The sequence below is a fragment of the Manis javanica genome, chromosome 3 (genome assembly GCF_040802235.1).
Source record: "Manis javanica isolate MJ-LG chromosome 3, MJ_LKY, whole genome shotgun sequence".
Lineage (NCBI taxonomy): Eukaryota > Metazoa > Chordata > Mammalia > Pholidota > Manidae > Manis > Manis javanica.
This window is the reverse complement of record NC_133158.1, coordinates 134,989,121-135,013,829: the sequence shown is the minus strand read 5'-3', so window position 1 is coordinate 135,013,829 and position 24,709 is coordinate 134,989,121. Positions and strand designations below refer to the sequence as shown.

The window sequence follows — 24,709 nt, the reverse complement described above, 5'->3', positions numbered from 1 at the left end:
GTCCCTTGGAGTCTGTAAGTCTGCTGCTATTTTGTCCTTCAGTTTTGCTTCATTGTTATACTCCACAAATGAGGGAAATCATTTGGTATTTGTCTTTCTCTGCCTGACTTATTTCACTGAGCATAATACCCTCTAGCTCCATCCATGTTGTTGCAAATGGTAGGATTTGTTTCTTTCTTATGGTTGAATACTATTCTGTTGTGTATATGTACCACATCTTCTTTATTCATTCATCTACTGATGGACACTTAGGTTGTTTCCATTTCCTTGCTATTATAAATTGTGCTGTAATAAACATATGGGTGCATATGTCTTTTTAAATCTGAGAAGTTGTTTTCTTTGGGTGAATTCCTAGGAGTGAAATTCCTGGGTCAAATGGTATTTCTATTTTTAGGTTTTTGAGGAACCTCCAAACTGCTTCCCACAATGGTTGAACTATTTTACATTCCCACCAGCGGTGTAGGAGAGTTCCCCTTTTTCCGCATCCTCGCCAGCATTTGTTGTTCCTAGTCTTTTCTATGTTCGCCACCCTAAATGGTATGAGGTGATATCTCATTGTGGTTTTAATTTGCGTTTACCTGATAATTAGTGATGTGGAGCATCTTTTCATGTGCCTGTTGGCCATCTGAATTTCTTCTTTGGAGAGGTGTCTGTTCATATCCTCCACCCATTTTTTAATAGGGTTATTTGCTTTTTGAGTGTTGAGGCATGTTAGTTCTCTGTATATTTTGGATGTTAACCCCTTGTCAGATATGTTGTTTATGAATATATTCTCCCATACTGTAGGATGCTTTTTTGTTCTGTTGCTGTTATCCTTTGCTGTACAGAAGGTTTTTAGCATGATGTAGTCCCATGTGTTCATTTTTGCTTTTGTTTCCCTTGCCTGAGGAGATGCATTCAGGAAAAAGATGTTCATGTTTATATTCAGGAGATTTTTGCCTATGTTTTCTTCTAAGAGTTTTATGGTTTCATGACTTACATTCAGGTCTTTGATCCATTTTGAGTTTACTTTTGTGTATGGGGTTAGACAGTAATCCAGTTTCATTCTCTTGCGTGTAGCTGTCCAGTTTAGCCAACATCAGTTGTTGAAGAGGCTCTCATTTCCCCCATGGCTTCTTTATCATATGTTAATGACCATATGTGCTTGGGTTTATATCCAGCCTCTCTAGTCTTTTCCACTGGTCTATGGGTCTGTTCATGTGCCAGTACCAAATTGTCTTCATTACTGTGACTTTGTAGTAAAGTTTGAAATCGGAGAGCATAATCCCCTCTGCTTTATTCTTCCTTCTCAGGATTGCGTTGGCTACGTGGGGTCTTTTGTGGTTCCATATGAATTTTAGAAATATTTGCTCTTGTTTGTTGAAGAATACTGTTGGTATTTTGATAGGGATTGCATTGAATCTGTAGATTGCTTTAGGCAGGGTGGCCATTTTGACAATATTCTTCCTATCCATGAGCACGGGATGTATTTCCATTTATTGGTATCTTTAATTTCTCTCAGGAGTGTCTTCTAGTTTTCAGAGTATAGGTCTTTCACTTCTTTGTTAGGTTAATTCCTATGTATTTTATTCTTTTTGATGCAATTGTGAATGGAATTGTTTTCCTGATTTCTCTTTCTGCTAGTTCATTGTTAGTGTATGGGAATGCAATAGATTTCTGTATATTAATTTTGTATCCTGCAACTTTACTGAATTCAGATATTAGATCTAGTAGTTTTGTAGTGGATTCTTTAGGGTTTTTAATGTACAATATCATGTCATCTGCAATCAGAGACAGTTTGACTTTTTCCTTGCCAATCTGGATGCCTTTTATTTCTTTGTGTTGTCTGATTGCTGTGACTAGGACCTTCAGAACTATGTTGAATAAATGTGGGGATAGTGGGCGCCCTTGTCTTGTTCCCAATCCTTTTTTTTTTTTTTCTGATGAAATCATTTTTTTTCTTTTTGAGAGGGCATCTCTCATATTTATTGATCAAATGGTTGTTAACAACAATAAAATTCAGTATAGGGGGGTCAGTGCTCAATGTACAATCATTAATCCATCTCAAGCCTAATTCTCGTCAGTCTCCAATCTTCTGAAGCATAACGATCTTGTTCCCAATCTTAAAGGAAAAGTTTTCAGCTTCTTGCTGTTAAGTATGCTGTTGCCTGTAGGTTTGTCATATATGGCCTGTGTTATGTTCAGGTACTTGCCCTCTATTCCCTATTTTGTTGAGAGTTTTTATCATGAATGGATGTTGAATTTTGTCAAATGCTTTTTCAACATCTGTGGTGATGATCATGTGGTTTTTGTCTTTTTTGTTGATGTGGTGGATAATGTTGATGGATTTTCTAATGTACCATCCTTGCATCCCTGGAATAAATCGTACTCGATCATGATGGATGACCTTTTTGATGTATTTCTGAATTTGGTTTGCTAATATTCTGATGAGTATTTTTGCATCTATGTTTATCAGGGATATTGGTCTGTAATTTTCTTTTTTTGTGGTGTCTTTACCTGGTTTTGCTATTAGAGTGATGCTGGCCTTGTTAAATGAGTTTGGGAGTATTCCCTCCTCTACCACTTTTTGGAAAACTGTAAGGGTGGGCATTTGGTCTTCACTAAATGTTTGATAAAATTTAGTAGTAAAACCATCTGCTCCAGGGATTTTGTTCTTAGGTAGTTTTTTGATTACCAATTCAATTTCCTTGCTGGTAATTGGTCTATTCAGAATTTCTGTTTCTTCCTGTGTCAGCCTTTGAAGATTGTATTTTTCTAGAAAGTTGTCTGTTTCTTCTAGGTTATCCAGTTTGTTAGCATATAGTTTTTCATAGTACTCTCTCATAGTTCTTTGTATTTTTGTGGTATCCATAGTGATTTTTCCTTTCTCATTTCTAATTCTGCTTATGTGTGTAGACCATTTTATCTTGATTAGTCTGGCTAGGGGTTTATCCATTTTGTTTATTTTCTTGAAGAACCAGCTCCTGCTTTCATTGATTCTTCCTATTGTTTTAGTCTTCTAAACTTCATATATTTTTGCTCTTATCTTTATTATATCCCTCCTTCTACTGACTTTGGGCCTCATTTGTTCTTCTTTTTCTAGTTTCATTAATTGTGAGTTTAGAGTGTTCATATGGGATTTATTCTTTCCTGAGGTAGGCCTTGTATTGCAATATACTTCCCTCTTAGCATGACCTTTGCTATGTTCCACAGATTTTGTGGTGTTGAATAATTGTTGTCATTTATCTCCATATATTGCCTGATCTCTGTTTTTATTTGGTCATTGATTTAGGAGCATGTTATTAAGACCTCCGTGTGTTTTTGGGCTTTTTTGTTTTGTTTGTGTAATTTATTTCTAGTTTCATACCTTTGTTGTCTGAGAAGGTGGTTGGTACAATTTCAATGTTTTTGCATTTACTGAGGCTCTTTTTGTGGCCTAGTGTATGATCTATTCTTGAAATGTTCCATGTGCTCTTGAGAAGAATGTGCATCCTGCTCCTTTTGGATGGAGTGTTCTGTAGATACCTGTTAGGTCCATCTTTTCTAATGTGTTGCTAAATGCCTCTGTCTCCTTACTAATTTTCTGTCTGGTTGATCTGTCCTTTGGAGTGAGTGGTGTGTTGAAGTCTCCTAAAATGAATGCATTGCATTGTCTTTCCACTTTTAATTCTGTTAGTATTTATTTCGCATATGTAGGTACTCCTATTTTGGGTGAGTAGATGTTTATAATGGTTATGTCCTCTTGTTGGACTGACCTCTTTATCATTATGTAATATCCTTCTTTGTCCCTTGTTACTTTCTTTGTTTTGAAGTCTATTTTGTCTGATACAAGTACTGCAACTCCTGCTTTTTTCTCCCTATTAGTTTCATGAAATATTTTTTCCATCCCTTTACTTTCAGTCTGTGTATGTCTTGGGTTTGAAGTGAGTCTCTTGTAAGCAGTGTATAAACGGCTCTTGTTTTTTTAATATATTCAGTGACTCTGTATCTTTTGATTGGTGCATTCAGTACATTTACACTTAGGGTGATTATCAATAGGTATGTACTTATTGCCATTGCAGATTTTAGATTCGTGGTTACCAGAGGTCTAAGGTAACTAACTCCCTTACTATCTTACAGTCTAATTTAACGACTTAGTATGCTATTACAAACACAACCTAATCATTCTTTTTTTTCCCCTCCTTTTTCTTCCTCCTCCATTCTTTATATATTAGGTATCATATTCTGTACTCTTTGTTTATCCCTTGATTGTCTTTTGGGAGTAGTTTATTCGATTTTGCATGTGCTTAGTAATTAATTATTCTTCTTTCTTTACTGTGTTTTTATTTCCCCTGGTGATAGCTATTTAGCCTTAGGAACACTTTATGGAAGTCCCTCCAAAATACACTGTAGAGGTGGTTTGTGGGATGTAAATTCTCTCAGCTTTTGCTTATCTGAAAATTGTTTACTCCCTCCTTCAAATTTAAATGATAATCTTGCCAGATAGAGTATTCTTGGCTCGAGTCCCTTCTGTTTCATTGCATTAAATATATCATGCCACTCCCTTCTGGCTTGTAATGTTTCTGTTGAGAAGTCTAATGATAGCCTGATGGGTTTTCCTCTGTATGTGATGTTTTTTCTCCCTCTAGCTGGTTTTAAAAGTCTGTCCTTATCCTTGATCTTTGCCATTTAAATTATTATATGTCTTGCTGTTGTCTTCCTTGGGTCCCTTGTGTTGGGAGATCTTTGCACCTCCATGGCCTGAGAGAATATCTCCTTCCCCAGACTGGTTAAGTTTCAGCAATTACCTCCTCAAAGGCCCTTTCTATCCTTTCTCTCTCTCTCTTCTTCTTCTTCTAATAGCTCTATAATGCAAATATTGTTCCGTTGGATTGGTCACACAGTTCTCTCGATATTCTTTTATTCCTAGAGATCCCTTTTTCTCTCTGTGCCTCAGCTTCTTTGTATTCCTCTTCTCTAATTTCTATTCCATTTACTGTCACTTCTACTACATCCAATCTTCTTTTCAATCCCTCCATTGTATGTTTCATTTCTGATAGGGGATTTCAATCTCTATCCTAAATTCATCCCTGGATTCTTGAATATTTTTGTATACCTCCATGAGAATGTTTATGATTTTTTTTTTAACTCTCTTTCAGGAAGATTGGTGAGTTCAGTTTCAGTTGGGCCCGTGTTTGTGAGATTTTGGGTTGACCCAGGTTCCTTTGACATTTCATATTTGTGTGTGGCCTCCTCTAGTGACTAGAAGCTCTAGTCTCTGGAGCTGCTCAGCCCCTGGAGTGATGTTGGGGGTCACAGGGAAGCAGTGCTGGTGCCTGGGGTGGGGGGAAAGAGCTGTTACCTGATTCCCGGCTGCAGTGCCCATCTCCACTGTCAGAACCAGTGGACTGAGCACACAGGTGTAAGCCTCTGTGCTTCTCGTTTGTAGCTACCATAGACGGTGCCTCCCACTGGCTGGCCTGATGCCAGAGCAGCAACTGCCAATTTTTGAGCCAGTGCTTTTAGGCCAGGAGGAAGGCACAGCAGGCTTCTTATCACAGTGGGGGGGCCTCAGAGCTGAGTAGCCAGCCAGGGGGATTGAGTGCCTGAAGCTCCTGGAAGTTCCCAACCTGCTGGGCAGAGTGCTCCCTGACAACTTTGTCCACCTATGTCTTCTCCATTGCAGCAAGCTCTGTACAGTCCCCACCCCTTCAGCAGCCCTCTCACTGCTAGGAAGCCTGTCAGACTGCCTGCCTTTCCTTTGTCCCACAGCAGCTGGATGTCGATCCCTGTCCTCCAGAAATGGCTGGAATCTCAGTCTCTCCAAGTATTCCACCTGTCTTAGCTTTCCAGCCCCGCTAATCTCCAGATCACCATGCAGTGTAGGTTTGTGCTCCCAAAGCAGATCTCCAGGGCTGGGTGTTCAAGCAGTCCTAGGCTTCCACCCCCTCCCCACTCCGTTTCTCTTCCTCTTGCTGGTGATCAGGGTGGGGGAAGAGCTTGGGTCCTCCCAGATCAAGACTTTGGTATGTTACCCTGTTTTGTGAAGTCTGCTCTGTTCTCCAGGTGTATGCAGTCTGGCACAGCCTTCTTTCCTTTTGCTCTTTTAGGATTAGTTGTATTAACTATATTTTCCTATTGTATGTGGTTTTGGGAGGAGTTCTCTGTCTCACCTCTCATGCCGCCATCTTTATAATCTTGGAGTCCCTGTATATACCACATTTTGTGGATATTAATCCTTTATCAGATATGTGATTTCCAAATATTTTCTCCCATGGATTTTCTTTTCACTGTGTTGATAGTGACCTTTGATACACAAACATTTTAAATTTTTATGTAGACCAATTTTTTTTCTTGCCTCTGCTTTTGGTGTCATATCCAAGAAATCATTGCCAAACCCAGTGTCATGAAGCTTTCTCTTTCTACTTTCTTCCAAGAATTTTGTAGTTTTACCTGTTATGTTTAAGACTTTGATCCTTTTGGAGGAATTTTTATTTGTAGTGTTAAGGTAAAGGTTTAACTTCATTCTTTTGCAAATGCTTATGTTTGGGTACATTAGAGTGAATTTTTGTTCAATTTTATAGGTTTATAATGGCATTGTGAGTATACTAAGGATTTTTTTTTTTATCTAGGGGTGTAGGGATTTATTCAAGATGGTACAGTGGAGAAGGGATAAGTGAGGGGCTGTGCAGTAAAACAGGATTTTGTAATATACTTGAAATTTTCTAAAGTAAGTTAATAGTTGATAAATGAGGAGATTTCTGTAAATAGTCAGTGGGCAACTTTGTTAGGTTATAAAGAGGTTAACTAGAATGAAGACAGAAATACCATTGATTTCTTCAGCTGTTTTTATGACCTTAGATACAGTTGAAGAGGATTGTTTGGACTAAAACTGATAGCAGAATTTTGAGAAATGCACGGAAATGGGAACATGGTGAGAGGTTGGGATCACTCTTGATGCTAAGACAAGTTGTTTCTAATAAATCTAAAAGACGATAAACCTATGATTTAAAAATGCAAAAGAAAAGTATAAAGTAAAAAATCCAAGACCCTTTTTTTCTTCCCCTTCTTCTTGCCCATCCACCTTCAATTTCAGTCTAGTTTACTCTTGAGACATGTGGCTTTTGAGTGAGTGGAATGGAAACCTGAGTGAGAGACTTTTGAGAGAGAGATTCAACATGCTTGTGTCTGAGAAGAACTAGTGGAAGAAAAGTAAAAATGAAAGTGGAACTGAGGTGGGGTAAATGGAATAAGGGCCCAGAGAAGACGAAAGGAAGAAGGGATTCAATGGCTAAGTTGGAGGAAAACACAGAGACACTCACTACTTTGAAGCAGCAGGAAGGGGTTGGCTTCATTTTTCTCTCAAGCAGTAGACCAAGTTCTCTGCTGAGAGTGACTGAGGTTTGGATAGGGTTGGCATCTTGTATGTGGTAACGTTTGGTGTAACCACAGGAATGAGCAAAGGAATGCCATTGTACAGGGAGATGTGCCATCTCGTTGCTTGCTAGGGATGACTCGATTCTTTGGCTGGTTGACTAACGGAGGTATTTCTTTCTTCTTCTCTGTGTGTGTAAGTTTACTAAAACTGTGCATTTACATTTAAAAGCATCTCAAGTAGGATGGCTTTTCAGTCCAGAGTACTTCAGGAGCTGGGCTCCTTTCTAGAGGTCAGCTAGAATGAAGCAATGTACCTCTTGAGCAAGCTTTTAGATGAAAGAAAAATTTGATGAAATAATTACATGGTGACCTGTAACCAAACATTGTGGCAGTGGAACCACTTTTACTTCCTCTCTTAAAGAAATAGGTAACAGAAAGCTTGCCCCTGGCCATTAATCATATTGCAGTGACAGTCCAAAATGTGGTCAGGATAGAAATGTTTGCTATATTTTGAATATATATATATTACTGAGAATTACAGTTTTATGTATAATATTTGGTATCTATGAACCTTATGTAATGTTTTATGGAAATAAAAAATGGGAGTTATGTTCCCAAAAGAGAAGAGACTTGTCTAAGTATCTGAAAATTTGTCCTTGACAAATATTTCTCTGTATATATATGTACTTGTTTTCTTTTAAGATTTTAAATAATGGAAATTGTTTACTAATTATCACATTTACAGGATTTGAAAAGTGAGCTTTACCTTATCTTTTGTATTTTTTAGGAGACCCATGTACAGTGTCATCTCAGTTGGAGTTAGAAGAAGCCTTTAGGCTTTATGAACTAAACAAGGATTCTGAACTCTTGATTCATGGTAAAGAGTAGTCATTTCTTACTCTTTTAGAACTATACATTTTTTTTTCAAAAAGCCCTATATTCTTGACCATTTTAAAACATAATCCTGATGTCATTTTCTTAAGCTCTATCCCTCATCACTATGTAACTGTCCTTACACAGTAGTTTCTTAAATGCTAGAGAAGATCAAATCAATCAGCTTCTTACAGTCTTGAGGATTTTGTTATGGGTATGCCTTCTAGGGTATTTAACTGATTATCTCTCTGTTTCACAGCAAAGTTTAGGATAGAATTTAAGAATTGAGAGTCTAGTAGAGCATAAATCATCTCTCTGCAGTTTTGTATTGTATGCAGATAATGATCTCCAAAGGTAAGGTATCTTAAATGTCCTTTCTTTTCTTTAAGGGTTAACAGTGAAACCACTTACATAGTTATGATAGACATGCATTAAAAATCAGCAAGCCTAAGAGTAGTGGGTAGTGGTAAAGAGACCTAAACTCAGTCATCATTGACTGGTACATTGTACACCTGGCTTGTGAATCTAGGTATTCTGATTCCAAATGGATGTTCTTTTCATTCTACCATGATACCCCCTAAAACTGCATCATGTAGAACCCACTTGCAATATTTCATGTAACATTTTTGAGAGCTTTGAGAAATCTTACCCTAAGTATAATGAGCCCTTTCAATACCTTGTTGTTATTCCTTTTTATTTTCTTTACCTTGTTTATTTTAAAAAACAGTAGATTTTTTCAAAGAATTTGACATAGTGACTCCCAAAGGATCCATAACTTAATTTGTTGAGATCCTGGTAGAACTTTAGAAGTAATCCACTTTTTTGCTCATCTTTTTCTAGAATAAATCTACAATGAATGTTTAAAGAAATGATTGATCAGTACTATTAGTTTGTTTTAAGTTTTTTTGCCTTCTATACTATATCACAGATATGTTTTCCAAGGTTGCCTTATATTTCAACTTTTAAAAATATATTAGGAATTGTACTTTCCATACTCTGTGCTCTTTATTAAACCATGTCCTTTGTACATCAGACTATAGATAGTTGATTAGATGTCCATAAAATTACTGTTTCTTTATATTCTATCTCTTTATAAAAATGGTCTGAATTAGCATGTTTATAAATTGATAGTTCCTAAGATAAAACTTATACTTTTAGATTTGGTACTGTTTCTGGTGTAATTTCTTCGTAAATTTAGTATACATCTTTTAAGAACTGTAATGATTTATAGTCATAAAAGTGGTTTGTGTGTACATTTTTGTAATTTAATTGTAATTCTTCATTGAAGTAAACTTGTCACCACAACAAGGACTTAAAAAATAGTAGTTAATGATTTTTCTAAGGCCAAAAATATAGTGACATATCAAGGACTAGAATGAGTAATTTAAGCTTCTAATGCATTGCTTATGGATGTTTATTTTCATAAAAAGTTTTTTCATATACCCTTCGTAGAATGGATCTCTTCAAAAAATGATTCTGACCACATACCAATTACCTTATGTCAAGAGAGGGTCAGATTGAAATTTGGGTCAGTTTTTGATGTTTGAATTTAAAATTCTAATTAATTTGTATGTCTTAAATATGCTATATTAATTTAATTTTATTTATTTTTTCAGTATTCCCTTGTGTACCAGAACGTCCTGGAATGCCCTGTCCAGGAGAAGATAGTGAGTGTTTATACTTCATAATTTGAGTAGAGTTATTTTTCATACAATAGCACAAGTGAAAATAAATCAGAAATACAACCTTTAATTAATTTGATTTCTTTTCCATTCTTCAATAATTTGAAGCATATTTGCAACTGCCTGAACTCTCTACTTTTACAGAATCAAAGTCAGGTAGTTCTTAGTTAAATTTACTGATATAATTGTCTATTGCACATTTGAAAGGATTCAGTAAATTTTAAGTCATATTTCTTCCTGGTTTTAATTCTGAAAATTTTCAAACCTATGGAAAAGTTGAAAGAACATTGAGAACAAAAATACTCATATATCCTTTGCCTACATTCACCAAATATTATCATTTTCTGTGATGGCTGTATCTCTGCCTCTATGTGTGCACACATAACACATATGTGCATATACATAATAAATACACTTATTTATTTTTTATTAAGGTATCATTGATATACATTCTTATGAAGGTTTCACATGATCAACATTGTAGTTACTACATTCACCCATATTATCAAGTCCCCCCACACCCCACTGCAGTCACTGTCCATCAGTGTAGTAAGATGCCACAGAGTCACTACTTGTCTTCTCTGTGCACTTTGGTAACAGCTAGTCCCTTCTTGGAGTTTTTGAGTCTGCTGCTGTTTTGCTCCATTTTGCTTTGTTGTTATACTCCATAAATGAGTGAAATCATTGATACTTGTCCTTCTCCACCTGGCTTATTTCACTGAGCATAATACCCTCCAGCTCCATCCATGTTGTTGCAAATAGGAGGATTTGTATTTTTATGCCTGAATAATAATCTGTTGTATGTATGTACCACCTCTTCTTTATCCGTTCATCTACTGATGGACATTTAGATTGCTTCCATGTCTTGGCTGTTGTAAATACTGTTGTGATAAACATAGGGGAGCATATGTCTTTTTAATTTGTGATCTTATTTTCTTTGGGTAAATTCCTAGGAGTGGAATTTCTGGGTCAAATGGTATTTCTATTTTTAGGTTTTTGAGGAACGTCCATATTACTTTATACTATGGTTGAACTAATTTATATTCCCACTAGCAGTGTAGGAGGGTTCCCCTTTCTCTGCATCCTCGCCAGCATTTGTTATTCCTAGTCTTTTCTGTGTTGGCCATCCTTACTTGTGTGAGGTGATATCTCATTGTGGTTTTAATTTGCATTTCCCTGATAATTAGCTGTGCAGAGTATCTTTTCATGTGCCTATTGGCCATCTGAATTTCTACTTTGGAGAATTGTCTGTTCATATCCTCTACCCATTTTTTAATATGATTATTTGCTCTTTGGGTCTTGAGGTGTGAGTTCTTTATATATTTTGGATGTTAACCCCTTGTTGGATAAGTCACTTACAAATATATTCTCCCATACTGTAAATGCCCTTTTATTCTGCTGATGGTGTCCTTTGCTATTCAGAAGCTTTTTGAGCTTGATGTAGTCCCATTTGTTCATTTTTGCTTTTGTTCCCTTGCCTGAGGAGATGCATTCAGAAAAAAGTTGCTCATGTTTATATTCAGGAGATGTTTGCCTATGTTTTCTCCTGAGAGGTTTATGGTTTCATGACTTATGTTCAGGTCTTAGATCCATTTTGAGTTTACTTTTGTGTATGGGGTTAGACAATAATCCAGTTTCAATCTCCTGCAGGTAGCTGTCCAGTTTTGCCAACACCAGTTGAAGAGACTGTCATTTCCCTATTGGATAATCCATGGCTCCTTTAGTGTATATTAATTGGCCATATATGCTTGGGTTTCTATCTGGGCTGTCTGTTCCATTGACCTATGGGTCTGTTCTTGTGCCAGTACCAGATTGACTTGAACACTGGCTTTCTAGTAGAGCTTGAGGTCAGGGAGTGTATACCCCCAGCTTTATTCTTCCTTCTAGGATTGCTTTGGCTATTTGGGGTTTTTTGTAATTCCATATGAATTTTAGAAGTATTTGCTCTAGTTCGTTGAAGAATGCTATTGGTATTTTTATAGGGATTGCATTGAATCTGTAGATGGCTTTAGGCAGGATGGCCATTTTGACAATATTAATTCTTCCTATCCATGAGCATTGGATGTATTTCCATTTATTGGTGTCTTCTTTAATTTCTCTCATGAGTGTCTTGTAGTTTTCAGGGTATAGGTCTTTCACCTCCTTGGTTAGGTTTATTCCTAGGTATTTTATTCTTTTTGATGCAATTGTGAATGGAATTGTTTTCCTGATTTCTCTTTCTGATGGTTCATCGTTAGTATATGGGAAAGCAACAGATTTCTGCATATTAATTTTGTACCGGCAGCTTTGCTGAATTCAGATATTCTAGTAGTTTTGGGATGGATTCTTTAGGGTTTTTTATATACAATATCATGTCATCTGCAGGCAAGGACAACTTCACATCTTTACCAATCTGGATGCCTTTTGTTTCTTTATGTTGTCTGATTGCCGTGGCGAGGACCTCCAGTACTATGTTGAATAAAAGTTGGAAGAGAGAGCATCCTTGTCTTGTTCCTATCTTAAAGGAAAAGCTTTCCGCTTTTTGCTGTTAAGTATGCTGTTGGCTGTGGGTTTGTAATATACGGCCTTTATTATGTTGAGGTGCTTGCCATCTATACCCATTTTGTTGAGAGTGTTTTTATCATGGTTGGATGTTGAATTTTGACAAATGCTCTTTCAGCATCTATGGAGATGATCACGTATTTTTTTTCCTTTTTGTTGATGTGGTGTATGATGATGGACTTTTGAATGTTGTACCATCCTTTGCATCCCTGGAGTAAATCCTACTTGATCATGGTAGATGATCTTTTTAATGTATTTTTGAATTCGGTTTACTAGTATTTTGTTGGGGATTTTTGCATCTGTGTTCATCAAGGATATTGGTCTATAATTTTCTTTTTTTGTGGTGTCTTTGCCTGGTTTTGGTATTAGAGTGTTACTGGCCTCATAGAATGAGTTTGGGAGTATTCCCTCCTCTTCTCTTTGGAAAACTGTAAGGAGGATGGGCATTAGGTCTTCACTAAGTATTTGATAAAATTGAGCAGTGAAACCATCTGTTCCAGGAGTTTTGTTCTTAGGTAGTTTTTTGATTACCAGTTCAATTTCCTTGCTGGTAATTGGTCTATTCAGATTTTCTGTTTTTTCCTGTGTCAGCCTTGGAAGGTTGTATTTTTCTAGAGAGTTGTTCATTTCTTCTAGGGTATCCATTCTGTTAGCATATAAGTTTTCATAGTATTCTCTCATGATTCTTTGTATTTCTGTGTTGTCTGTAGTGATTTTTCTTTTCTCATTTCTGTTTCTGTTTATGTGTAAAGACTCTTTTTTCTTGGTAAGTCTGACTAGGGGTTTTATCTATTTTGTTTATTTTCTTGAATAACCAGCTCCTGGTTTCATTCATTCTTTCTGTTGTTTTGTTCTCTCAAATTTATTTATTTATGCTCTAATGTCCCTCCTCCTACTGACTTTGGGCCTCACTTGTTCTTCTTTTTTTAGGTTCATTTATTGTGAGTTTAGACTGATCATAGTGGATTGTTCTTCTTTCCTGAGGTGTCCTGTATTGCAATATACTTCCTTCTTAGGATGGCCATCGTTGCATCCCACAGATTTTCCTGTGTTGAGTTATTGTCATTTATCTCCACATATTGCTTAATCTCTGTTTTTATTTGATCATTGATCCATTGATTATTTAGGAGCATGTTATAAGCCTACATGTGTTTGTGGGCTTGTTTGTTTTCTTTGCATAATTTATTTGTAGTTTCATACCTTTGTTGTCTGTGAAGCTGGTTGGTACAATTTCAATGTTTTTGAATTTACCGAGGCTCTTTTTGTTGCTAGTATATGATGTGTTCTTGAAAATGTTTCATGTGCACGTGAGAAGGATGTGTATCCTGCTGAATTTGGGTGGAATGTTCTGTAGATGTGTGTTGGGTCCATCTTTTCTACTGTGTTGCTCAGTGCCTCTGTTTCCTTACTTATTTTCTGTCTGGTTAATCTGTCCTTTGGAGTGAGTGGTGTGTTGAAGTCTCCTAAAATGAATGCATTGCATTATTTTTCCCCCTTTAATTCTGTTAGTATTCATTTCACATGTGTAGGGACTCCTATGTTGGGTGCATAGATATTTATAATGCTTATGTCCTCTTGTTGGATTGACCCCTTTATCATTATGTAATGTCCTTCTTTGTCTCTTGTGACTTTCTTTGTTTTGAAATCTATTTTGTCTGATACAAGTACTGCAACTCCTGTTTTTTTCTTCCTTTCAGCTTCATGAAATATCTTTTTCCATCCCTTCACTTTTAATCTGTGTGTGTCTTTGGATTTGTAGTGAATCTCTTTTAGGCAGTATATAGTCGGGTCTTGTTTTTTTAATACATTCAGTGACTCTGTATTCGTTTGATTGGTGCATTCAGTCCGGTTACATTTAGGGTGATTATCAATAGATATGTACTTAGTGCCATTATAGGCATTAGATTCATGGTTATGAAAGGTTCGAGGGTAGCTTCTTTACTATCTGATAGTCTAACTTAACTCTCTTAATACTCTATTTGAAACACAATCTAAAGGTTTTTTTTTCCTCTGTTCTTTTTCTTCCTCCTCCGTTCTTTATATATTAGGTGTCATATTCTGTACTCTTTGTGTATCCCTTGACTAACTTTTGGGGTAGTTGATACAGTTGTCCATTTTTTTTAGTAATTAATTGGTCTACTTCCTTTACTGTGGTTTTATTTTCTCTGGTGACAGCTATTTAGCCTTTGGAGCACTTCCATCTATAGCAGTCTCTCCAGAATACACTGTAGAGATGTTTTGTGGAAGGTAAATTCTCTTAGCTTTAGCTTATCTGGAAATTGTGTAATCCCCCCTTCAAATTTAAATGATAATCTTGCTGGGTAGAATATTCTTGTTTTGAGTCCCTTCTGTTTCATATATATCATGTCACTCTCTTCTGGCCTGTGTAAGGTTTCTGTTGGGAAGCCTCGTGATAGTCTGATGGGTTTTCCTTTGTATGTGATCTTTTTCTCTATCAGGCTGCTTTTGATAGTCTGTCCTTATCCTTGATCTTTGCCCTTCTAATTATTATATGTCTTGGTGTTGTCTTCCTTGGGTCCCCTGTGTTGGGAGATCTGTGCATTTCCATGGCCTGAGAGACTATCTCTTCCCCAGATTGGGGAAGTTCTCAGCAATTATTTCTTCAATGACACTTTCTGTCCCTTTTTCTTTCTCTTCTTCTTCTGTTACCCCTGTAATGCAAATATTGTTTCATTTTGATTGGTCACACAGTTCTCTTAATATTCTTTGTTTCCTAGCGGTCCTTTTTTCTCTCTGTGCCTCTGCTTCTTTGTATTCCTGTTCTCTAATTTCTATTTAATTTATCATCTCTTTCTACCTCATCTAATCTGCTTTTAAATCCCTCCATTGTATTTATCATTTCAGATACTATATTTTTCAAAGTTTCTATCTCTTGAGTTTCTCCCTGAGGTCTTCAATATTGTTCTGTACCTCCATGAGCATGTTTATGATTTTTATTTTGAAATCTTTTTTGGGGAGATTGGTGATTTTAGTTTCACCTGGCCCTCTTTCTGGTGTTTGTGGAATTTCCGTTTGTACCAGGTTCTTTGATGTTTCTTATGTGTAATGAATAATATGCAGTATAAACTTTGTGTAGGCAGTGTCCTCTAGTTCCCAGAAGCTCTGATCTGCTCTGCTCAGCACTTGGAGCAATCCTGGGGGGTCACAGGCGATTAGCACTGGTGCTTGCCAGAGGAAAAAGCCCTTTCCTGATTCCCAGCTGCAGTGCCTGGCTCCACTGCCAGGGCCAGAGGCTGAGCATGCAGGGAAAAGCCTCTATGCTATGCCCCTGTAGCTGCTGTAGGCAGGTCACCCTATAGTTGGCCTGGCGCAATTGTGGGAGCAGCAGGTTTGTGAGCCGGTGCCATCTGGGAGGTAGGCACAGCAGGCTGCATATCACAGTGGTGGGCCTCAGGGCTCTGTTGCCAGCCAGGGGATGGAGTTCCTGAAGCTCCCGAAAGTTCCTAACCTGCTGTACTGAGTGCCTGGAACAATTTTATCCACCTGTCCTTTCTGCTGAGAAGCAAGTTATATGCAACCTTTTTCCCTTTAGCCCTCTTGCTGTTGGAAAGTCTCTCAGAATTCCCGCCTTTCTTTTGTCCCGGATTGGCCAGTTGTGGGTACCTGTTTTCCACAATAGCTGGAATTTCAGTCTCTCTGAGTATTCTGCCTGTCTTAGCTTTCCAACCCCACTAATCTCCAGAGCATCATGTAATGTAGGTTCTTGCTTCTAGAGCAGCTCCACTGCTGGGTGTTCACCAGTCCTAGGCCTCCACACCCCACCCACTCTGTTTGTTTTCTTCCTTCTGTTGAGCTGGGATGGGGGAAGGGTTTGGGTCCCACGGGATCATGGCTCTGCTACTTTACCTTTTCCATGAGATCTTCTCTTTTCCCCAGATGTAGGCAGTCTGCTGTAGTCTTTCCTGTTGCTCCTTAAGGATTATTTGTATTTGCTGTATTTTCATATTATATGTGGTTTTTGAGGAAGTTTCTTTCTCACTTCTCACATCTTTAATCATCTGGTGGAGAGAATTTTCCACTTGTTTTAGGTTTATTTATTTTTTTTGCTGTTACCATTTGAGGTTAAGTCAATGACATGGTATTTCACCTGTGAATACTTCAGCATGTATCCTTAAGAATTGTTAGGGGATTTTCCTTTTAATGTCCAAGCTAGTGGTTAGAGATTGACCATTAATGTGATGAATTGAAGGAGTCAAACAACTATATGGACTGCTCTAATTCAAACATGTAAACTTATGGATGTTCATAAGTTACTACTTTTGCTATATGGTTATAATTTATTTTTTGTGGACATTAGGCAACTCATTTTCATTTTTGTGGTTACAGCATATATCCAGGACTTTAGAAGGAGAAGTGGTAAATGTTTTGCTTTGAATTAAGTGAAATAGTTCTAAACTTTTAATTCCGTGACTCTTCTTGGAACTTGGTGAGAAGAAAAAATTAATGAACTGAGGGTGTTTGTATATAGAATTGAATGGGGGCCATGAGCTACATAGGAAGATGGAGAAATAAGGCATAGGTAGAACCCTGAAGTAATAGTGATAAACAGTGACCAAATTTAGGATTCAGCTAGGAGTATTTCATTGGCATTCTCCTGGCAGGTGGATTAAAATCAGTGTAGACTGCCTTCACAGAGCTGTTTGGAGAAGCAGCTGGCCTTTCAATGTTAAAGCCAGAGTTTTGAAAGGCTTGCCATTGTAGCAGATCTTGTCCCATCTCCAAATCTATTCTGGGCCTATGGCATACTTGCCAGATAAATATCATTTCCTAACTTTTTAGTATGTTTCATGCCCACCTTCCCGCTTTAAAATTTCCTACTGGGTATTTTGATACCACTTCTCCCCCAGTATAATAAACATGACTAAACTAGAGCTTGGAGAGAAATTGATAAGTGTAAATGTGATCTCTGTCTATTTTAATTCCTAGGCCACAGTAACATGTTTAAATTTAGGATATACCAACTTGTAATTCATAAAAGCTTCTGAAATAGGTTAAGGTATTTTTAACAACCTTTTTGCTTTGGTTACTCATAACAATAAGTAATTAAAAACAAAGTATCTATGTTTCCTCTATGAATTCTAATTCAGAGCATTTCAACTGGTCTTTTCTATCTTAATTTTCAACAGTAAACCTAGTGCTACATTTGTTTTAAGTATGAGTTTAGAAACCTAGTAGAATCTTTCCACAGTATTTACTATTACTGTGGAGTATTACTATTAATGACTAACCGACAATATATATAACAGTGATTCGTGTAACCAAAATTACACAAGTAAACTAGATTTGGTTTTGTGGAAACTCTTAGTTTGTTTAGGAAAACTATTGATATGAAAGCGTTAGATAAAAGATTGTTGGGGAAGGGAATATTCTTGTGGTTGCAAAGTATCCTTTGTACAGTACAGGTATATACCTAATTTTATTGAGCTTAACCTGCATCAGTTAAGTCTATCAGCACAATTTTTCCAACATTATTTGCTCACTTCATGTGTCTGTGTCACATTTTGGTAATTGTCATATTTCAACCTTTTTCATTATTATATTTGTTATGGTTATCTGTGATAATTGATCTTTGATATTACTATTGTAATTGTGAGCCCCACAAACTGTGCCCATGTAACACATGAACTTTATTGATAAATGTTGTATGTGTTCTGACTGCTCTACCCATTGGCCATTCCCCTCTCTCCTTTTCCTCAGATCTCCCTATTCTGAGACACAGCCGTATTTAAATTAGGCCAATTAATAACCCTATACTGGTTTCTAAGTGTTCAAGTGAAAGATTTGTATGTCTCTCACTTTAAATCAAAAGCCAGAAATGATCTAACTTAGTGAAGAAGGCATGTCAGAAGCTTAGTGAGATAGGCCAAAAGCTAGGCCTCTTGCACCAATTAGCCAAGTTGTGAGTGCAAAGGAAAAGCTTTTGAAGGAAATTAAAAGTGCTATTCCAGTGAACACACAAACAGTAGGAAACCTAAACAGCCCTACTGCTGATGTGGAGAAAGCTTTAGTGGTCTGGATAGATGACCAAACCAGCTACAAGATTCCCTTAAGCCAGAGCCTAATCCAGAATGAGACCCTAAATAACTCTCTTCAATTCTTTGAAAGCTGAAAGGGGTAAGGAAGCTGAAGAAGAAAAGTTTGAAGCTAGCACAGATTGGTTCATAAGGTTTAGGAAAAGAAGCCATCTCCATAACATAAAGGTACAAGGTGAAGCAACAAGTGCTGATGTAGAAGCTGCAGCAAGTTATTGAGAAGATCTAGCTCAGATAATGAATGACTGTGGCTACACTAAAGAGTAGATTTTCAAAGTAGAAACAACCTTATGTTGGAAGCCTTATATGCCACCTAGGACTTAAATAGCTACACAGAAGTCAATGCCTGGCTTCAAAGATTCAAAGGACAGACCAACTCTCCTATTAGGGGCTAGTGCAGCTGGTGACTTTTAGTTGAAGCCAATACTCATTGACCCTGAAAATCCTAGAGACCTTTGAATTGTGCTAAACCTACTCAGCCCAAAAAGCCTGGATGACAGCACATTATTTATGACATAGTTTACTGAATATTTTAAGCCCACACTTGAGACCTACTGCTCAGAAAAAGATTTCTTTTGAAATATTACTGCTCATTGACAACACACCTGGTCACCCAAGATCTCTGATGGAGATGTACCATGAGATTAATAGGACATTTATGCTTGATAGCACACATCCATTTTGCAGCCCGTGGATCAGAGTCATTTCTACTTTCAAGTCTTATTAAGAAATACATTTGTAAGGCTGTGGCTGCCACAGATAGTGATTCCTCTGATGAACTTGGCAAAGTAAATTGAAAACCTTCTGGAAAAGATTCATCATTCTAGATGCCATTAAGAACATTCATAATTCATGGGAAGAGGTCAACATACCAACATTAACAGGAGTTTGAAAGAAGCTGATTCCAAGCCTCATGAATGACTTACAGGAGTTAGAGACTTCAGTAAAAGAAGTAACTGCAAAAATGGTAGAAATAGTACAAGAACTAGAATTAGCAGTGGAGCCTGAAGATGTGACTGAATTGTTGCAATCTTAGGCTAAAACTTCAAAGAATAAGGAGTTGCTTCTTATGGATGAGCAAAGAAAGTGGTTTATTGAGATGAATCTGCTCCTGATGAAGATGCTATGAAGATTGTTGAAATGAAAACAAATGATTTAGAATATTACATAAGTACCATTAATGTTCTTATTATTCTTAATGGCATCTAGTTGATAAAGCAGTGGCAGAGTTTGAGAAGATTGGATCCAATTTTGAAAATTTCACTCTGTGTAATTTTAAATTTCACATACTCTGGGTAATACACCATCAAATAGCACTGTAGGCTACAGAGCAAATTTCAATGTCTTATTTTAAGAAATTGCCACAGCCACCCCAGCCTTTAGCAGCCACCACCCTGATCAGTCAGCAGCCACCAACATTGAGGTAAGAGCCTCCACCAACTAAAAGGTTATTGTTGAAAGCTCAGGTGATGGTTAGTATTTTTTTAGCAATAAAATATTTTTTAATTATGATATGTACATTGATTTTTAGACATACTCTTAATGCATACTTAATGAACTACAGCATCATATAAACATAATTTCTGTATGTGTTGGAAAACCAGAAGATTCATTTGACTCATTTTATTGCAATATTCGCTTTATTGCAGTGGTCTTCAACTGAATCCAAAATAAATCCGAGGTTTATCTTGTATTTAGAAAAAATAAAGGTGCCTTACAATGAAGAGAACTAGTAGTCAGCTGCCTTTAACAGAGCACCTGTAATGGGAGTCAAGTCTGATGTTTGTGTATCTCGTGGTGTGATGCAATAAGAAATACACATCTCTTATAATTTGATTTTTGCCTAAAGTATTTAATACTGATTCTAATGAGGAAATAGACAAATCCAGAATGTGGGACATAATATAAAATAACTGCCTGGACTCTTAAAAAAATAAAAGTCAACATCATGAAAAACAACAATAAGGCAGAGTGAATGCTTAGCATACATTAAAGAGAAAAGGTATAGCTCTTGATTAGATCTTTTTGAGAAAAAGCAATGAAGACACATTGAGGACAGGGAAATTTTGAGAGCAAACAGGAAAATGGGAACTGTATATTAGGTGATCCTGAATTAGTGTTAATTTTTTAATACTAGGTAATTATATGGTTAAGTAGAATTAGGGGGAATATCCTTGATCTCAGACAATGGATTCTTGAGTACTTAAGGGTGAACTGTTAAGATGTCTACAACTTCCTTTTAAATGATACAGGTAGAAAAAAGGGTATAAAAAGGAAAGCAAATGGGGCAAGATGGTAGTAATTGTAAGCCTGTATGAAGGATCAGGTGTTTATTCTATTTTAATTTTTCCATGGGCTTGAAATTTTTTCAAAATTCAGACTTGGAAGATTTAAAAACAGAAAAGCAATAATAGTTATTCAAATATTTATATTCCATGGGCTCTATTTTCATCTAGTCCCTTGATGAATCTATTTTATTTTTTCTGCTTTCAGGTTTTTATCAGAATTATTTTTTCTTGCAATGAAAACCATGAAAAAAATCAGACATGATTATAAAATGACTTTAATTCACACTTGCTCTTTTTTGCCTTTTTAACTTTTAATCTCGATTCAGAATCCATCTACCGCCGAGGTGCACGCCGCTGGAGAAAGCTCTATTGTGCAAATGGCCACACTTTTCAAGCCAAGCGGTTCAACAGGGTAAAATAAACCTTAGTCCGTTAAATGTTGCTAATTTAAGACATCTCTTTTTGCCCTCTCTACGATGAAGGAAATGTCATCTTGTTATTCCCTTAAAGAATTAAGTAGGGTGACCTAACTTTCCCAGTTTGCCTGGGCAGTACATGTGTTATCTTGGGGTAATTTTTTTTAATTAAAGTATCATTGATATACAATCTTATGAAGGTTTCACATGAGCAACACTGTGGCTACTACATTCACCCATATTATCAAATCTCCCACCCCCACCATACTCTACTGCAGTCACTGTCCATCCGTGTAATAAGGTGCTATGGAGTCGCTACTTGTCTTCTCTTTGCTGTACTGCCTTCCCCGTGCCTGCTCTACATTATGTGTGCTAATCATAATGCCCCTTAATCCCCTTCTTCCTCCTTCCCCACCTGCCCTCCCTATCCCCTTTCCATTTGGTAACCACTAGTATCTTGGGGTAATTTTTAATAGCATCTCCTTTCACTCTTAAAAATGTTCCAGGTGGGATGATTAATTCAATGCTTACTCTAAGAAAATTGGATTTTTTAAAATATAAATCCAGACAGCCAGAAAATAAGCAAGGTTTTTTTTTTTGCAAGCCATTTAACGTTGTAATTTTAATTTTCACTGTTTAGAAAAAAATCATTGCAAATAACATCTAGCTTTTACTATGTACCAGGCACTTTTCCAATGCTTGACATATATTGACTTATTTAGTTCGTGCAACAATCTTAGATAGTACATGTTGACATTTTTTAGATGAAAAACTGATGTGTAGGGCAGTTAAATAACTGGTCCAAGATGACACACTGAGTAAGTCACAGCCAAGGTTTGAAAGCAGTCTGTTTCCAGAAGTCCATGTTTATAACTACTTTCAATAACTACAAATTTATAGAGTCCATTTCCATTCTAAATCTAGTGCCATATTCTGAATTCATTAATGTAAATAAAAGCTGCCACCTGAGTTTCCCAACCTCTTATTCCCAGTAGCACTGAAATTTAAAAAGCTTTGAAATGGAAAGTCACTTTGGGCCTTGCTTCGTAAGAAAGCAGGGCTTTGGTTTGACCTCTGAACAGTCTTGAAGGTTTATGCTTGCTTAGGAGTCCTTTTACAGCTTTTTCTGCCATGTTTTTCAAGTTTAATTCAGTTTTCCTATTTTCATTATTCTGAACTTAATTATGTGAAGACTGAAAATTCTTGGACTTTTAACAGAAAACAACATGGTTGCAAATTTCACTGTTACTTTAAAACAAGCTCTCTTCCTTTTTATTTTTCCGTGACCATCATAGCTTTGGAAAAGTTATGTATGATGAAGGGAATTGAATTAGAGAAAAAAGCTACTTATTTTCATTATTTTATGAGCAAATTTGGGAAATGAGTATAACCTTACCTTTGTTAATTAAATACTGTTTAATTACTGTTTCAGCGTGCCCACTGTGCCATCTGCACTGACCGAATATGGGGACTTGGACGCCAGGGATATAAGTGCATCAACTGCAAACTACTGGTTCATAAGAAGTGCCACAAACTTGTCACAATTGAGTGTGGGCGGCATTCTTTGCCACCGGTAAGATATACTTGTTTGTTTTTCTTTTTTTCAATAGAGCTTTTCAAATTAAACTACTAGAACCAAGGGCTAAAATAAGGAGGTGTTAAGAAATCATATCTCAACAGTGTTGTTATAGAATGTGGGTAGGAATACTTTATATAGTCCACTTAACATACTGTGAATTTTGGAATTGTTATTACAAATTTGTAGGATATAGTTAACTTCTTTGTTACAAAATGCTTCAAAATGCTTCAGTCCAAATTAGGAAGATGATGTAGGGAGAACCTTTTAAGAGATTTTTTTTTTCTCCTCTTTAAGCTAAACTCAGTTTACAGCTCACATTATTCAAGCATCTACACTAAGCAGAGATCAGGTAAGAAAAGTCAGAGGCTTCATGTTTGCTGTTTACAGTGTGAGATTACTGATGGTTTTTGCATTTTAAAACTTTTCACTTTTTATTTAAAATATTTAATTAAAACATGTTCATTATAGAGAAAATAGAGAATACAGATGAATAAAGAAAAATTAAATAAAAATCCTCCATGAAATCTACAATGTAAGGTAATTGTCATTTTGTGTCAATCCTTTGAGGTCTTCTTCTTTGCAAATTTATATGCATAAAACATTTAAGATTTTTCTAAATGCAAAATTTTAAAACATACATATATATAACAGCGGATGAAACAGTATAATGACCTTCCATATACCAGTTACCCAGCTCCAGTAGTTATCAACTCATGCCCCTATTGTTTCATTATACCCCTATCCATTTAACCTACCCTCACCCTATATTATTTTGAAACAAATCCCAAACATATTTCAGTATGTACCTCTAAAAGATAACACCTCTTAAAAAAAATAAAAATCAAATTCCTCATATCAGATATCCATCCAAGCAATGTTCAAAATTTCACTTGTCTCATAAATTATATAATTTTATTTTTAAAATTTGCCTTATGCATCAGGATCGAAATGAAATCCTATTTGTAACTGATTGATATGTATCAGAGAAATATTTTAATTTACTGATTCCTCCATACAGCTCTTTTCCCTTACAATTTAATTGTAGAAGAGGCATATTGTCATATTGTCATTTGAAATGTTGCAGAAAATTTCTCTTTGCTTCTCTATAGTTATTCTTAAAATGTTCCCATGTCTTTATTTTCTCTATATTATAGCTGGATCTAGAGGTTTGATTAGATTCTAGTTTTTGGGTTTTTTGTGGGTAATTTTTGAGACTCCTTCATAGCTCATGGACTGTTTATCCATCAGAAGGCACATACTGTTTGGCTGTGTTTTATATTTAACAAAGGTGAGATCATATATACTGTTTTCTAACTCATTTTTCTCTCTGAACAATATATTTTGGTCATCTTTCTCTATTTATAGCCTCATCATTTTTAGGATAATATTTTGTTATATATTTGTATTATAATTACTTAACCTGTTCCCCATGATTGAACATTTGGGTTGTTTTCAGAATTTTCCTATAAAGACAATCATAATGAACTTTCCAGTAAATAAACCTTATTATTTCCTTAGGATCCCAGAGTAGAATTACTGGGTCAAAGGATAAGAATTTTAAAAAGATCTGGATGCATCTTTCCAAATTGTCTTCTAGAATGATTATGCCATCATTTTTTTTTTTTTTTGAGAGGGCATCTCTCATATTTATTGATCAAATGGTTGTTAACAACAATAAAATTCTGTATAGGGGGGGTCAATGCTCAATGCACAATCATTAATCCATCTCAAGCCTAATTCTCGTCAGTCTCCAATCTTCTGAAGCATAATGAACAAGTTCTTACATGGTGAACGAATTCTTACATAGTGAATAAATTCTTACATGGTGAACAGTGCAAGGGCATTCATCACAGAAACTTTTGGTTTTGATCACGCATTATGAACTATAAACAATCAGGTCAAATATGAATATTCGTTTGATTTTTATACTTGATTTATATGT

General features: G+C 36.2%; 1 protein-coding gene across 2 annotated transcripts in view; it reads left to right on the top strand.

The window, feature by feature from the left end:
• Positions 1-24,709, top strand: part of PRKCI (protein kinase C iota) — an 86,454-nt gene that overhangs the window by 32,749 nt on the left and 28,996 nt on the right. The window contains exons 3-6 of one of the 2 annotated variants that reach the window (XM_017654615.3): positions 8,123-8,212; positions 9,825-9,875; positions 21,099-21,184; positions 22,621-22,761. In XM_017654615.3, the coding sequence (XP_017510104.1) occupies positions 8,123-8,212; positions 9,825-9,875; positions 21,099-21,184; positions 22,621-22,761 (368 nt within the window). Of the gene's footprint in view, positions 1-8,122; positions 8,213-9,500; positions 9,737-9,824; positions 9,876-21,098; positions 21,185-22,620; positions 22,762-24,709 lie in introns of those variants that run through there. The other variant, XM_073232096.1, reaches the window with a different exon arrangement.